The 16308-nt window shown below is 43.2% G+C and overlaps 1 protein-coding gene across 1 annotated transcript in view; it reads right to left on the bottom strand.

Annotated features, from left to right (window-relative positions):
- Positions 1–15182, bottom strand: part of LOC108490020 — a 53164-nt gene extending 37982 nt beyond the window's left edge. The window contains exons 1-2 of the mRNA XM_029557028.1: positions 15135–15182; positions 357–1601 (exon numbers count right to left, since the gene is read on the bottom strand). Of these exons, the coding sequence (XP_029412888.1) occupies positions 357–1601; positions 15135–15182 (1293 nt within the window). The remainder of the gene's footprint in view (positions 1–356; positions 1602–15134) is intronic.
- Between the last annotated feature and the right edge of the window lie 1126 nt (positions 15183–16308).

Raw genomic sequence — 16308 nt, 5'->3', positions numbered from 1 at the left:
CCAACATGAAGAGTTACCCTGGGCTCAGGTGGGGGTTCCTGGCCCCGACCTCCCTAATCGAGGTTAAGGATTTCAGCTTTTTCTTCCCTCTGTTTTTTCTTTCTCTTGGTACAGTCCTTTACCCAGTGTCCTTTTTCCTTGCAATAGGCACACTGGTCTTTCTCTAGTCGGACACGCCCTCGATCTCCCTTCTTCTCTACTCTGCCCTCATCTTCCTTTCTTACTACTGTGGCCAGGATTCTGCTTAATTCCTTATTTCGCTTTCGATCTCTCATTGCCTCTCTATCTTCTGCCTCTCTTTTTTGTCTTTCTTCTCTTTCTTCTGGTGTCTCTCTTTTGTTAAAAATTCTCTCTGCCTCCCTCAAGAGGTCTCTTAAGACCTTGCCCCTGCAAAATTCCATTCTCTGGAGCTTACTCCTAATATCAGGAGCTGATTGCCATATGAAAGACATGGAAACACTTACTTCCTGTTCGGGGCTGTCTGGATCAAAGGGAGTGTACCTCCGATATGCCTCTTTAAGTCTTTCTAGAAACACAGTGGGCGGCTCGTCGGTTCCCTGCATTACTGATCTTACCTTGGCCAAATTGGTGGGGCATCTCCCTGCCCCTTGGAGGCCCGCTACAAGCACCTGGCGATAAAGACGTACGTGCTCCCTACCTTCAGCCGTGTTGAAATCCCAAGCAGGTCTGGTAAGGGGAAAGGCAGCCTCGATCTCGTTTGGCAATTGGGTTGGTCTCCCGTCTGCCCCCGGGACATGCTTTCGGGCTTCTAGAATGACTCTCTGCTTTTCCTCCGTAGTTAGGAGGACTTGCAGGAGCTGTTGGCAATCGTCCCACGTGGGTTGGTGGGTAAGGAGGATAGATTCTATCAGGGCCGTTAGGGCCTGTGGGTCTTGGGAAAAGGACGGGTTATGAGTTTTCCAGTTATACAGGTCTGAAGCGGAGAAGGGCCAATACTGAAACTGGTTTCCTTCCCCTCCTGCGAGTCGGAGGGGCAGGACGTGTGAGGAATCTCCCTGTCCTCTTCTTTCTCTGAGTCGCCCCGCGATGGGGGAGGGAGCAACCTCCCGTCCTTCTGCTGGGGCTTCGTCTGGAACAGCTGCAGCGGCCTGCGGGGGAGGGGGGTAGGGAGGGGGATTCTCACTCAGCAGATCAGCGGGAACACTCTCATCAGGGGGAAGAACAGGCTTTTGTTTTACCACAACAGGACACAAAGAGGTGGTCGAAGGGTCCGGATTAGGGGCAGAAGGGAGGGGGGCTCTTCGTGTAGGACTGAGAAAAGGAGTCACCCACGGCGGTGGGTCAAGGGAGAGATTTTCCCAAGTGACTATATAGGCCACTTGGTCCGGATGTCCCGTTAGTCCAGGGGAGAAGATCTTAGCTTTAACCTGAAAAATAACATCAGAGTCAAAACTCCCATCTCGAGGCCAGCCAAAATTAAACGTTGGCCACTCGGAGGAACAAAAGGTTATCCATTGGTGCTTCTTGATCTCCACAGATTGATTGTGAGCTCGGCTCTTAACTTCTCTCCAGTGATCTAGAGTTAAACTCAGGGGGGTGGTTAGTAAATAACAACAATTACAAAAAAAAAAAAACCCCAGCTAGAACTGCTAAAATGGAAAAATTTGAAGCTAGTTGAGTAAGCATAGGCCCATTCCTTTTGCAGAAGGTCTGTGACCTTATGCTGCTCCAAGTTCCCAGAGCAAACAGTGCCCTGCAGTGATGTCTAACAAAGGTCAGGCCCTGGGCCAGCAGAATGTGATTCCCAGTCTTTCACTTGTTTGAACTGCTGAATCAGGAGGGAAGGTGAACCCAGGTCAGAGTCCAAAGCAGTTACAGGGCTGAATGATTTTTTTTTTTTCAATAAGTTCATGTGGGAGTTTGTGTATAAATGTTGAGGGGAGATGTCTGGCTCACTGTGAAGAGTTAGAAGTATGCAGTATTCCTAAGATTCCCGAAGAAAGCAGGGTTGGAAAAGACCATCAGTTGAGGGAGGCAGCTGCCTGGAATCTGGGGAGGAATGCTCCCCACCTGGGATCAGCCATATTAATTCAGAAGTTCCCTTTCCTGGCAGCCCAAGGCATAAACTTAAAGAGTGAAGGAGGGTGAGTCACCACAAAGCCAGAAGGGAACAGGTTGGAGTCTGGAAGGTTCTGGGGTCCTATTGTAAGAGTGAAACCACAGAGGACAAGTCAGCCTTCGGGTTGCAACAGCAAGAGGTTTATTTAGTACACAGGTACCTGTGGGCACAAAGTCTCCTCGGAGGACTTGTGCGCCTCAGGCCGGGTTTTTGGAACTTTTATAGAGCAGAAGCGGGATACAGAAGCAGAAGCGTGGTTATTGGCTAATTTAAACTATTACAAAATGCTACGGGGAAAGCGGGAAACTTACTTATCAGTAAGCCAGATGTCTCGGCCATAAAACTTACTTATTGGTAAGTTGGAATTCTTGACCAGTACGCGACCTGCCTGAGAGACTTCATGGCGCCTGACTTTTATTTTTTCAATAATGCTGGGGATGGAACCAGGGCCTTGTGTGGGTTATTCAAGAGCTCTACTACTGAGCCACAGCTCCAGCCCCTAATAAGCATTTGATTGTTTTTTGCTTTCTTTTATTATTTCTCCTTGATGACAGAGCCTAAGTTCTACACCGAGTCATGGCAGGTGGTAAATACTTATTAATCATTGATTTAAATTGAACTTCCACTTTCATATGCTACATGCACAAGGAAATGTTTGAAAGGGCTATTTGAAAGTTGCCTACCAGCGAGATAGCTCAGCAGGTAAATTTAGGCGCTTGGTATGCAAGCCTGGTGACCTGAATTAGATTCTCAGAACCCATGTAAATGTGAAAGAAGAGAACTGACCCCACAAAGTTGTCCTCTGACCTCCACACATGCACCACAGCATGCGAGGCCCCACCCCTCATCACACACACACACACACACACACAAATAATAAATAAAAATTTTAAAGTAGTCTATGATTGGGACATGAGGTGTAGCTCAGGGGCTGGGCACTTGCCTAGCACGCAGAATGCCATGCATGCCACCCTCAGCACTGAAAAGCAAAGAAAACCTGGCAGTTATTTAGGATTAAAATCCATTTTTACTCCTCTTACTGGTGACCGAATGTATCTTCACTCTTATCAAAACACATTTTGTGTGTGTGTGTGGGTGGGTGGGGGGGGGATTGAGAAAAGGACATGGGGAATTGCTGAGTAACCCAACCCTGCCTGAGAGAAAATTCTTTCTTTGTGCCGCCACTAGAGGAATGCAGGTTTCACATGAGGAACAGCTTTGCCCTTTGTGTATCAGGTGAGGCAGAAAGGAGAGGACTAAGATTCCAGAAAAGGAAGAATTAGAAGGGGCCAAGTGATTGAAATCAACAGAGGAAGTGGGCCTAGGAATTTGAGAAGGGAGAGGAAGGAAAGACAGAGAGGCTGTTAGACTGATAACATTTAAGAGAGGAGGGCTTCAAAACAACCTGCTGTGGGAGAGCCCAGTGATACCATCTGGATTCTTCCTGTGAGACTCCTAAAAAGGACTGACATCATCTCATCCTAGCCACAGCCATGGTATTTTATTGGTGGCACTTTTCATGAGTTATATGACTTTATGCCAGTGAGTCTGAAGGCTCTATTATTAAATTATTTGTGTTCCTCCTTTATAAAGGCAAAGAAAAGTGTTTTTGTTTTTTTTTTTTTAGTTAATGATGAATTTATTTTTAAGCTATCCTGATTAATATGAACTAATATGTGGGTATTTTGTAAAATGGAAATTTGCTGTCACCCTGCCAATAAGCAAGAGTATTTTCTGGGCTGTCTTGGTTCTTGATTCTGATAGGATGTTACCCACATGGAAGAAGCATCTCCCAGAATTAGAAGTGGGTTCCATATTGTGTTTGGTGCTGACATGATTTCCTGGTCTTGAGCCATTCATATCTGATAGAAACAACAGCTCCAGTAACAATGCCATATTCTCCTTGCAACAAGTTCCCTTTGTTCTGGAGTGTGTTATTATTGAATAAACGTTTAGTCATAGGTAAATGACCCTTCTGTCTTAATTGAAACCCAATCTGCCACAGTTAATATGTTTCACAAATCAATAAATCTTGGTGGGAATAAAAAAACCCAATGTGTTAAGGCAAAGAAAAAGAAATTGGTTTTAGCACATGTTTTCCTATACAAACAATTCTACTTTCAAGCAGAGATATTTCAAATTATTGTTATTATCATTATTATGTATAATCTCTCCTTTCTCACCAGTTTCTGTTTAGTTGCAGATTGTTCTGTTTACAGAAGAGTATTTGGAAGGAAATATGAGATGTGTATTCATTCTCTGGGCATGGAATTTGGTCTTGATTTGTGTTCTAGGAAAGGGAATGTATGTAAGAGAACCCCACTGAAAGGTCCTGTACCACATTGTGTTACTTTGGTAACCTTGGCAAGCACAGGTATCTCATTTAGCTCTCTGTTATTTGTGAATGCTCATTGTATCAGTTAGATGTTGCTGCATAACAAATCCCTCCACAGTTTACTAGCTTCAATCAACAATCACTTGTCAGTTTAATGAGGCAGACACATTCTGAGAAATGTCTTGTTTTCTTGTGTGGCCATCATTGGGCGGTATAATTATACAAGTTTCTCTGGGTGATGTGATCTTGTGGGACCACTATCATTTATGTGGCCTGTTGTTGACCTAGTCATCATTATATGAGGCCTAATTACATTACTTTTCATTATTTTGTGTTTCTTGGGAGATTTTTCTGCTGGTTTTGCTTGGGTTCACCATATGGCTGCATTTAGAAGGCTGGCCAGAGGGCTGGTTCATTTGCATTAAGAAGGATTACTGAGGTGTCTCTGTGTGCTGTGTGGTATTTCATCTTGGGCTTCTTCATATCATGGTGGTCTCTGGTTTCCAAGACAATGAAGGTAGACCTATAAGTCCCCTGGAACTGACACAATGTCATTTCTCCTGTGTTATCAGTTGGAACAAGTCTCAAGGCTAGCTCAGATTTGAGGAATGGGGAATTTGCTTCTTTTCAAAAAATTTTTATTATTTTTGTTTTATTTTATGTGTATGAGTGTTTTGCCTATATGTATATTAGTGCAACTGTGTCATGCAATGCCCACGGAGGTTAGAGTCAGGAATTAGATTCTCTTGGAACTGGAGTTACAGATGGTTGTTATCTGCCATGTGGTGATGGGAATTGAACCCAGGTCCTCTGCAAGAGCAGTCAGTACTCTAACCTCTGAGCCATCTCTCCAGCCCCCATGAAACATGGCCCAGTCCCTTGTTTCATCTACCACATAGCTAGTTGCCTAAGGGAGAGTTATTAGAATATATGTGACTGTGAGGGTACCTGAGCTTTGGGTCTTAGACAGCTGCCACCTCTGCCAGTTATCCTTAGAGTGGAGTGCATATGAGAGTAGCCAGGTATGTTTATATATGTGTACTGTTGTATACACATATGGCCTCAAGCCTCATTTCTTTACCTCTATTAAAATGGGCTCAGCAACCTTGCCTCTCAGACAGATTGTGAAGTTTAAATGAAATCAATCATGTATGGAAAACACTTTTGCACAGTATCTGATCCTTGGTAGGTAGTCAAATAACAAATTTAAAATTTTTATTTTTTGAGAAAGAGTTTCATTATGTAGCTCAGGTTGGCTTAGAGCTTAATGCTGCCTTTGAAGTCACAACAATCCTCCTGCCTCCTGCCTTAGCCTCTTGAGTTCTAATATTATAGATATGAGCCACCACACCTGGTCTTATTTTGCTTATTAAGTTTCTTCTTATTTATTTATTTATTTATTTATTTTAAAATCACATTTGTTTGAGAAAGAGAAACACAAACACACACACACACACACACACACGCACACACACACACACGGCACATGTGTGGAGGTCTGAGGACAATTTGCAAGAGTCTTTCTACCATGTGGGTTCCAAGGATGGAACTCAGGTTATTAGGTTTGACAGTAAGCAGCTTCACCCACTGAGCCATCTTGTCAACCACTTATTTGATTTGAGATACTGGTGATTGAACTCAGGGTCTCATGAATGCTAGCCATGTGCTCTACCACTCATTGAGTTATATTGCCAATTCGACTTCCCTTATTTAAAGTTCTTCACTCTGTGTGTTTGTTTTGTAAATAATCCATATTCCTTGCAGAAAATTGGAAAATATAGAAAAGCAAAAAGAGAAAAACTATTTCAAGTTATTCAATGTCTTTTTTTTTTTAGGTTTAGGTTTTTTATTTTATGTGTTTGTGTTATGTGCCTGTGTGTATGCATGGCCCAAGGAGGCCAGAGAAGGGAATCAGGTCCCAGGAACTGGAGTTACAGGTAGTTGTTAGGTGCCAATGTGGGTTCTGGAAACTGAACGCAGATCCCCTGCAAGAGCAACAAGTGCTTTGAACTGCTAAGCCATCTCTCCAGCCCCAATTTACTCAGTGCCTTATAATCGTGATTTAGCCACTATTACTCTCTTGGTAAAATCCACTCATAGTTTAGATTTCTTTTCTCCCATATGCACACATTAATAAGTTTGTAGGGGAGAGAATGAGAGGAGAGATAATGGTGTGTATTTTTAGTTAGGTATATTATAAAGTTGAAAAAAGAAATCAGAAATGCCCATCATTTCTTGTTGTGTGTACCTCCTTATCCTGGAACATGGGATAGGGTAGAAGCTGCAGTGTTTGGGTATACTCTGTGCACAGCCTACATATTTATTTACTTTTGAGATGGGATTTCATTAGCCCTGGTTGGCTTCAAACTAAGGCCAGCAGAAGATGACTTTGAACTTCTAATCCTACTATCTTTAGCTCTTGAGTGTTAGAATTATAGACAAGCATTACCAAACCTGTTTATGCAGTGCTAGGGATGGAATTCAGGGTTTTGTGCATTGGAGACAAGCACTCTAACAACTAAGTGACATCCCCAGCCCACAACCCACCATTTTAACCTTATTCCAAATTTCAAAACACCAGCTCATATATATTGTGCTACTGTGAGGCATGTCCAACCTTTGACATTGCACCATGGTCTTGTCATCTACAAAATTCATGTTCAAGGACCAGGAAAAGATCTAAAAACCAAACAAACAAAACCTCACAATATTTTAAGTACATCTATGACTTTGTGTTGGGCCTCGTTCATGGCTATTCTCAGTCATAGGTAGCTGCAGGTTGGACATGTTTGTAGACTGTAATTTCCCAGGGTATCTCTAGAAAGTACTAAGCTCTTGAGATATTCTGAGAAGAGTTCTTTTTAAAATACTTTAGAAAAATGCTGCATAGTCGTTCCCAGTCTTTGAGACTCACAGGTGCTCTAATTAAAGTCTCTGAGAAGTCCTGTTACAAAGAATTCTATTTTACCTAATAATTTCCAAATTCTAGCAAAAGCTTCCATTAATTTCATTTTGAAAAATAATATACAATGTGCTAGTCGGCTTTATGTGATTGGGACAAATATCTGAGATAATTCAACTTCAAGAAGGAAATGTTTATTTTGGCTTATGGTTTCAGAGAGGTTTCATCCAGTTTGTGGTTGTTTGGTTCTGTTGCTTTTGTTTGGGCCTGTGGCAAGGCATCATGGTATGGAGCACATGGTAGACCAGAACTGCCTACTTTATGGTAGAAAAGAGAGACAGGTGGAAAGGGGCCAGAGTCCTAGTATCCCCTTCAAAGGGATATCCCCAGTGACCTAAATTTCTTCTACTAGGCCCTCCTTTCTAAGGGTGTCCTACTGCCTCAGATCCGAGGGCTCCTGAAGTTTGAAGAACTGAAAGCTGGGATGAAGTCATCTGAGAACTCATTCACTTGCTTGTCTGGTGGCTGATTCTGTCTGTTGGTTGAGAGCCTAGCTGGAGCTGTTGGCTGAACATCCACAGGTGTCATCATGTAACCTGAGCTTCTTTACAGTATGGTACTTTAGTTCCAAAGGCTAGTGTCTCAAGAGAGTGAGAGGCAGGTGAAAGTTGCAAAGCAAGTGTTCTGAATCAAAAAACATATCAGTGAGCAGGGAAATAATTACCACTTGGCCTGTGGCCTTGATGTTGGCTTTCTTGACTCCTTAATCTCTGGTGTTTACAAACCTGTTGACATCCTATTTCCCTCGGCTCTTGTCTCTTGGTTTAGTTTATTTCTCCACCATGTTACCACTTACGCTTTAGCTTGGTAGTATCTCCTGGTCTAAGTAATCCCTCCCCCCTTTTTTTTCTTTCATAGCATCTTGCTTTATAGCCCAGTCTGGCCTTGAACTTGTCATTTCCTGCCCTGCCTTCCAAGTGCTGGGCACACTATACCTGGTCCAAATGATTTCCTAACAATGTCCCCTGCGATATTCTGGGCCATACATTCTGCATCAGCAGGTCTTCCTTTTTCTCTTTCTCTTTAGAAGACAAGCTGGGGTACAATGGGATGAACCTTGGATTCAGAGTCAGAAACTCTAGAGAATGGGAATACTTATACTTTATTGCACTGCCACAGAGCTTAAACAAGAGAACATAGGCAGAGACCAATAGTAATTTTATTTATTTATTTGAGACAAGGTCTTACTTTGTAGCCCAGAATGGCCTCAAACTCCTGAATTCTGGAGTTATAGGTATGTGCCTCTATAGCCAAATGCCAAATAGTAATTCCAAAAATGCTAGTGTGTGTGTGTGTGTGTGTGTGTGTGTGCGCGCGCGCGCGTGTGTGTCTTTTTGAGAGAGGGTAGCCCTCTCTTGTAGCCCCAACTGGCCTGGAACTCACTATGTAGACCAGGCTGGCCATGAACTTACAGAGATCTGCCCATCTCTTCTTCCCAAGTACTGGGATCAAGGGCATGCACCACCACAACCAGCCTCAATTTGTGTTTTTTTAAAAAAACATTTTATTTTTAATTATGTATATGGGAGGGTGGCTGGTATGTACATGTGAGAGTTCAAGTGCCCATGGAGTCTATAAGAGGGTGTCAGATCCTATGGAGCTGTAGTTACAGGTGATTGTGAGCTGCTTCACAGGGGTTCTGGGAACTGAACTCAGATTCTCTGAAAGAACAGCATGAGCGATCTCTTCAGCAGTTAAGAGTTGAGAATTGGTTGAGAGTCTAGTTGGAGCTGTGGGCTAAACACCCACAGGTGCCTTTGTCATGTGGCTTGGGCTTCCTTGCAGTATGGTACCTTATAGTCAAAGGCTCAACACCACCTGGTTTGGACTCTAAGCATACTCTGGTGCTCATCTACAGTGTGTTTTTAATGAATTTATTTTGTCCTCTTTCAAGCATCTCACCTTTCTGCAGTTCTCACCAATGGAGCAGGCAGGCCATTCTGTGCTTACTGACATAGAGAAGAAAACAAAAAACAAAACAAACCCAAACCAAACCAAACCAAATCAAACCAAATCACTGACTCTTTCTGACTTTGGTTTCCAAAAGCCCGAATTCCTCAGGAGAGCATTAAGATGTGGACATGAAAGTCAGGCATGGTAGCTCACACCTCAGCATTTGGGAGGCTGAGGCAGGCAGATTGCTGTGGATTTGCAGCCAACCTGGGCTACAGTGTAAGACCCTATCACAAACAAACAAACAAACAAACAAACAAACAAACAAACAAACAGGACTGGCAAGATGGCTAGGTCATAAGGGTGCCTACTTCCAAGCCTGACAACCTAAGTTCCATCCCTAGGACTCACATAGTGGAAAGAGAGAATTGACTTCTGCAGGCTATCCTGACTTCCACAGGTTCTGTGGCATGACCTCTCTCTCTTTGTTTCTCTCTGTCTCTTTCTATCACACACATACTGAAAAAAAAGTAAAACCAAACAAAGATGTGGACATGGACAACATGATCAGAGCAGGGGGAGATTGAGATTCTCTCTTAGAACAGCAAAGTTTCCATTGTTTTGAGCAGAAAAGGGTACTGATGGGTAGGAGAAGATGGCGAAGTAGAGATGTGGCCAATCACAGAGAGCTAGGAATCTGTGCTTTGTTTCCTGGGCGGAGTCCTGAGGGCTATACAGGGCAAGGCTAACAGATTCAGGGGCCAGTGTGGCCTAGAAAGGGTGCTGGAGAGAAGGAGTCATGCAGCCTGAGGGTGAGGAACATGTCAGGGGTGATCAGTGAGGACCGATGGCTATGGGCCAAATACAGTGATGATAATTTCAACTGACTATTGGCAGTGGATAGACAACAGCAGGGGTCAGAAGGTACCCAATCCAGCCTCCATACTTTTTCACAAATACCCAGAACCTAGAGGTACTCCTGCAAAGTACAGGGAAGACTTCAATTTAGCCACCCTGTTTAGATATAGGCTAAAAATGGAGTTGCACAAATGTTCTATTTTATATCCAAATATTATACTGTGCCTGTGTGATAGATTGAGAATCATAACCAGTACCCACATAAAGGACTTAGACCATCTGTAGGTAGGTAACATGAGATATTTACAGAATATGAATCAGGTGTTGTCGAGACTTTTGATACAAGGGAGAAATAGCATCCCCTAGAGGGTCAGTAGTCTCATTTGTAAAGAATTAAAAAAGGGCTCAAATGGAAGTTTTATAAGAATTTAAGGAATAATCTTTAGGGCAGGCAAGCTGTAAATCTTAACACCTGCCTTGAGGAGGGGAAGAAGGGGAGAAGGAAAAAAAGCCATAAAGCCGTGCTGGTTTAGAGCCTATGTGGAGGTCAGACACATGGCAGGCAAGCAGCCACATAGTGGGGAGGGGAAGGGAGTTGTAGAGAAAAAGGTAGAGAAACCCAAAACATTGCAGCAGTCCAGCGTCATTAGGGAAACCATGGTTAGAAAACAGGTATAAAGAAGAAAAGGAGAGCGTATGCTTTTCTGACGTAAGACTTATGGAAACCTCATCTCTGTAACTAGGTCCATAAGAACTGCACTAGAAAGCAGGGATTGGGGCAGGAAAAGGTCACCATCTTATTAATGCACTAGGTATTCTACCTATCTTTCTCAAGACTTATCTGCCTTGTGAGGGAATGGTCCTATGACCAGGTGATTGACCAGTGAAACTGGAATGTTACATCTTTAATCCAAACTAGAGATACCAGAGATTGTTATTCTCTTGACCAGTTAATCTTACGGGGCTTTTTGCTACCTTAACACTTTGACTATAGCTCATGTCTTGCTTGAGGTATGAGGCCTGGAATAGCCCTCCCTGCATCAATGGCTCTCACAAAGTTGTCCCTGGAGTACAGAAGCTGCCTCCTTGGGCACTTGTTAGGAATGCACATTCTCAGGCCCCATCTCAGAATTACTAAATCAAAAGTCTTCCAAGTCTTCCCAGAACATGCTGGAGTTTGAGAACCACTGTTCTACACTATTTCCATTTTCTTATTTACACTCAGTTTCTCAGACTTATTCTTAGACTCAAACATGGTCAAGTTTCTTCTGACATTTGACAGGCTTCAGCTTCTCCTCTTTAGCCAGGGGAGCTTCCGACTTCCCTCAGCATTTTCCTCATGATTCCAACTTCATTTCATTTCATTGAGGTTGCAGATTCTGGAAGGAAATTAGGGAGATGAAGAAAAGACCCTTTAGTAAATAAATGCCGAGAAGGAATTAATTATAGGCAAACATGATCTTAAAGCTATACCAAATCTCCAAGGAGCTGGTGAACCTCAGAAGGAACGATTTTGTAGCCTGGCAAATCTCCTGGGGAAATGTGTGGTTGAAGAATTTCCCTGTTTCTGGGTCAGGAAGTGATAGCACACAGATGGAATTTACAATGGGAATGGAGCCATGGCCCCACCAAGGCTGCTCAGCAAAGGCCCTTTTCATGCGCTGTATTCAAATATAATGAGCGTTCCCCAGGCTTTTGGAAAGAGGGCGGCTTCTGGCTGGCCCCTTTCTTTTTCCTCGACTGCTTTCACTTTTTCTTTTTCACTGAAGACTGCCCTGTTGAGGTCTGCTTCCATTGGTGTGAGCCTTGATTTGGTCGGAGAAAGGAAGAGGTACACGGTGGCCTACAAAATTGAATTACTCTGCCTCTCTGGCCCCTTGCCTTGAAGAATAGACCTTTGTGCTTTGAAATGCAGGGAAGTCCCAGTTTCTCAGGCTTAAAAAACCCTAAACAAAACAACCTTTCTGCAGGCTCCTCTTCTGCCTTAAGATGCTTAGCAGGGAGGAGTGAAGGGGCAGAACAATGGTTAAATCTAGTCTTCTTTATTAAATTTGGAAATTGCTTGGAAGGCAGGCTTTCAAACAAATGTATCTGATGCATTCCATCAGATCAAGAGTGTTGGCTTGACTTAAAAATCCAGCCTTAAAAAGTCATATGGGACAAACTGCCACATATTAAGAAAGAAAAAAAATACCTCAAAAATAAAAAAAAATAGTTTTTGACTGTCACCAGTGACCCACTTTCATGGAATATGTGATAGAGCAGAACTACATTAACCAAAGAGGATTTGGTCTTTGGAGTCTGCTGAGATGGCTTTTTGATAACAGACCTGATTTAAGCCATTCATCTCTAATTTTTGCCTTTCTCTAATTTTTTTCATGTTTCTTCTTTTTTTGTTGTTGTTACATAGCAAAACCTCTTTAGAGGCTCTGCCTAACAGTTTCTCAACATTCAGTTGTAATTACCTGCACGTGATTGGCCCTACCAGCCTTCCCTCTCAGAACAGGGAGCCACTCAGTCCCATCACTCCCCTGAGGATGTACTGGCAGTTAACAGCTGTTGAGAGAGCGAGAGACATTTTTATCAGTGGTGTAGCCATTCGTACATTTTCTATGCTCCTGTAAACAGCCCCCATGATGCTATATGCAACCCTAATTAAATTCTGTCTGTCTGTCTCTCATTCATACACAAGTCATGAAAACTGAAAGGGGACTGTTAGGTTTGGGTTACAGGAAAAGGTTGGGAAGAAAAGATCAGTGGGAGTAAGAAGGGGACAAGAAAGGATAATGGGGGTGTTGAATATGATCAAGCACCATATATATGTATGAAAATGTCATAAGGAAGCCCATTATTATGTATAGTGAATATATGCTCATAAATTATAAAAGTGCTGGCGAGATGGCTTAGCAGGTAAAGAAGCTTGCTGCGAAGGCTACCAGCCTACATTTGATCCCTGGAAACCACATGGTGGAAGGAGAGAACTGACTTTTGCCAGTTGTCCTCCGGCTTCTACATGTGCACTGTGAGACACCCCTCTTAAAAACGGATCGTTGTGAGTTTGAGGCCAGCCTGGTCTACATAGTGAGTTCCAGGATAGCTGGGGCTACAGGGAGACCCTGTCTCAAAAAGAGCTGGGGCTATAAAAAAAAAAAAAAAAAAAAAAAAAAAAAAAAAAAAAAAAAAAAATTAAAAGAATGCTTTCTAAAAACATTTCTCAGTGTTATCAAAATTACAAGATCATTTGCATACCAATATACAAACTATAAGCATAGGAAAGATGAGTTTACTGGAGTTTGATTTTTTTTTTTTTTTTTTTTTTTTTTTTTTGAGACAGGATCTCTCTGTAGCCCCAGCTGGCCTGGAACTTGCTATGTAGGTCAGATTTCTATGTAACTCATAGAAATCTGCCTGCCTCTGCCTCCTGAGTGCTGGGACTAAAGGCAAGTGCCACCATGTTGGCACTGGAGTTTGATTTTTGACAAAGAATTGCTTCATTATTATTAATTTTTTTGAGTACTGCAAGTTTTTGGTGACAAAATTTCCCTTGGTTTCTTTTTCTTTTTCTTTTTAAATCAAGGGGCTGGAGAGATGGCTCAGTGATTAAGAACACTGGTTGTTCTTGCAGAAGACCTGGGTTCGAATCCCAGCACCCACATGGCAGCTAACAACTGTCTGTAACTCCAGTCCCAGGGGATCTGACAGCCTCTTCTGACCTCTGTGGGCATTGCACGACACGGGTGCACTTGCCTACATGCAGGCAATACATGCATACACATAAAAAATAAAAATAATAAAACATTAAAAAAAAATGTTTCACTCTGAAGTGGAATATTCTGAAGGAATGCATCAAATACTTGACTTTTGTGACTGAAGTTCAACGACAGTCACTTTAGGACACCCCATTTATTTTTTATAAAAAGGTTTTTAGTTTTTATTTTATGCGTATGAGTGTATTGCTTGCATGTGTGTAAGGGCGCCCATGTCATGCAATGCCTACAGAGGTCAGAAGAGGGTGTCGGATCCCCTGGAACTGGACTTATGGACAGTTGTTAGCTACCATGTGAGTGCTAGGAATCATACCTGGATCCTCTGCAAGAGCAGCCAGTGCTGTTAACCGTTGAACCATCAACTGCTAGTGATCTGTCTCCCTTGCTCACTTCATTCCATGATAGTGTTCCAGCTGCTGTCAGAGTCTTGCTGAGTGTCTGGCTCAGTCAAGTTTGTTGAATAGACAAAGGAAGGTCTGAGCTCTTGACTAGACACTGAGACATTCACTGTCATTGCAAGACAGATGTCAAAAATTCAATCCCAGGTAACTGTGAGTTTCTCAGAGTAATGTTGGATCATTGGCTTCAGTGATCTTTTAATACAACAACAAACAATGGCACAGTGCTGCTCTGATTGGAATGTCCCTCCAAAACTCCTGTCATTGTGGGATTAAGAGGTAGACCCTTTAAGAAGTGATTAGATAATGAGAGCTCTTCCCTTCTGATGCTGTAACTGAAGGGATACTGTAACTGAAGGGACTGGAGGAGTGTTCAGCCGCACTCATCCCTTGTCCCCTCTCTCCCTATGTTGCCCTGCTGTGTCTTCACCGAGTAAGGACTCAGCCAGATGCTTTCCTGGGATACAGCTCTTTATCTTGGACTTTGCAGCCAGGACCATGAGCCCAGTGAGCTTCTATTGTTTCTAAATTACTCAGTTGGCGGCATTCTGTTTCAGCAGCAAAAGAGACTGAGATGCAAACCTCCTCTGCCAAAGATCCTCCACAGATCACCATCTACAAGGTTTGGGGTGGTCTGCAACTCATACAACACCCCAAGTACTGCTCCATCCCAGGTGCCTTCTCTTTCCAGACTGGCTTTTTTGCTGTTTCTTCCCATATCCAGTCCCTACCCTAGGGCCTTAGCAACTACCATTGCATTCACTTGGAGAGGTTTCTTTGCCCCCAGACACCCAGAAATCTTGTGTGCTTGTCTCCTTTAAGTATTTGCTTTAAATATTACCTTCTCTGTGCAGTCTTCTAAGCCCTTTGCCCGATGGTTCTGTGCCATTTCCTAGTGTTCCCCCTTTGCACCTCTCCACTTTGAATATGGATTATTCCATGTATTTTATTTAGCATATAACTCTCTTTTCACTAGAATGTAACTCTTTTAGGACAGGGATTTTTGTCTTGTTCACCGCTATTCTGTGCTGGCCAGTACTGTGCCTGGAACAGCGTTTGGCAGATAAAAGGAATTTGGTAGTTACTTAGGGCTAGGCTTGTAACTTCGTAGAGCATTTGTCTAGAATGCACAAGCCTTGAATTTGAACCCAGTACCAAATAAACTAGGTGTGGAGGTGCATGCGTTTATAATCCCAGCAATCTGGAGGTAGAGGCAGGAATATTAGAAATTCAAGCTCATAGCTGAGTGTGGTGGTGCATGTCTTTAATCCCAGTACTCTGGAGGCAGAGGCAGGCAGATATCTGTGAGTTCTAAGCCAGCCTGGATTACACAGTGAGACTCTGTTTAAAAAGAAATTCGAAGTCATCCTGAGCTACACAGGTAGTTCAAAGCCAGCCTGGGCTACAAGAGATTTATCTTACTGTAGACTCCTCATAGCGTACATAGGACTTATCTTCTCCCCAGAGCTGGAGGCCTGTGTCCCTCCACCCCCAAGCCTGGTGCTTGTAGTTCCCAGGACAGATCTGACCTGGGGATTGCAGAAGTCATTGTCACCTCATCCCTTTTCTGGGCTAAGGTGGTGGCCTGACCCTTTGGTAGGCCTGATATCCAGACCTCAGCTTCCTTCCCAGCATCTAGGGCCTTGGCAAATTTCTTATCCCTTGGGACTCCAGTTAACTGTGCAGGTTAGATACAAATTCAGAACTTCCAGTGACTAAGTATAGCTAGCCTCTGTGCTTTGGTGACAGTGGTAGAAGCAACTTACGCCTGTTATGCTAGAAACAGTAGAACACTGCAATTCTTAGCCGGGTCCCCATAGCAGAGAGTTGATACACACAAAACATGCCTAGTGTACAGCAGGGTGGTTCTGGCAATACAAGGCTGCTCCCCTACTTTTACCTTTTACCCCTTCCCCTTCCCGCAGAGCCCCAGCATCATTGACTTTAGGAAATCCTTCAGAGCAGTGGCAGATTAAACTATAACCTGCAGGCCAAATGCTACCTGTTTTAGTGTG

Source organism: Nannospalax galili, unplaced genomic scaffold, assembly GCF_000622305.1.
Source record: "Nannospalax galili isolate Female #2095 unplaced genomic scaffold, S.galili_v1.0 scaffold406, whole genome shotgun sequence".
Classification (NCBI taxonomy): Eukaryota; Metazoa; Chordata; class Mammalia; order Rodentia; family Spalacidae; genus Nannospalax; species Nannospalax galili.
This window is presented reverse-complemented; position numbering and strand designations above follow the sequence as displayed.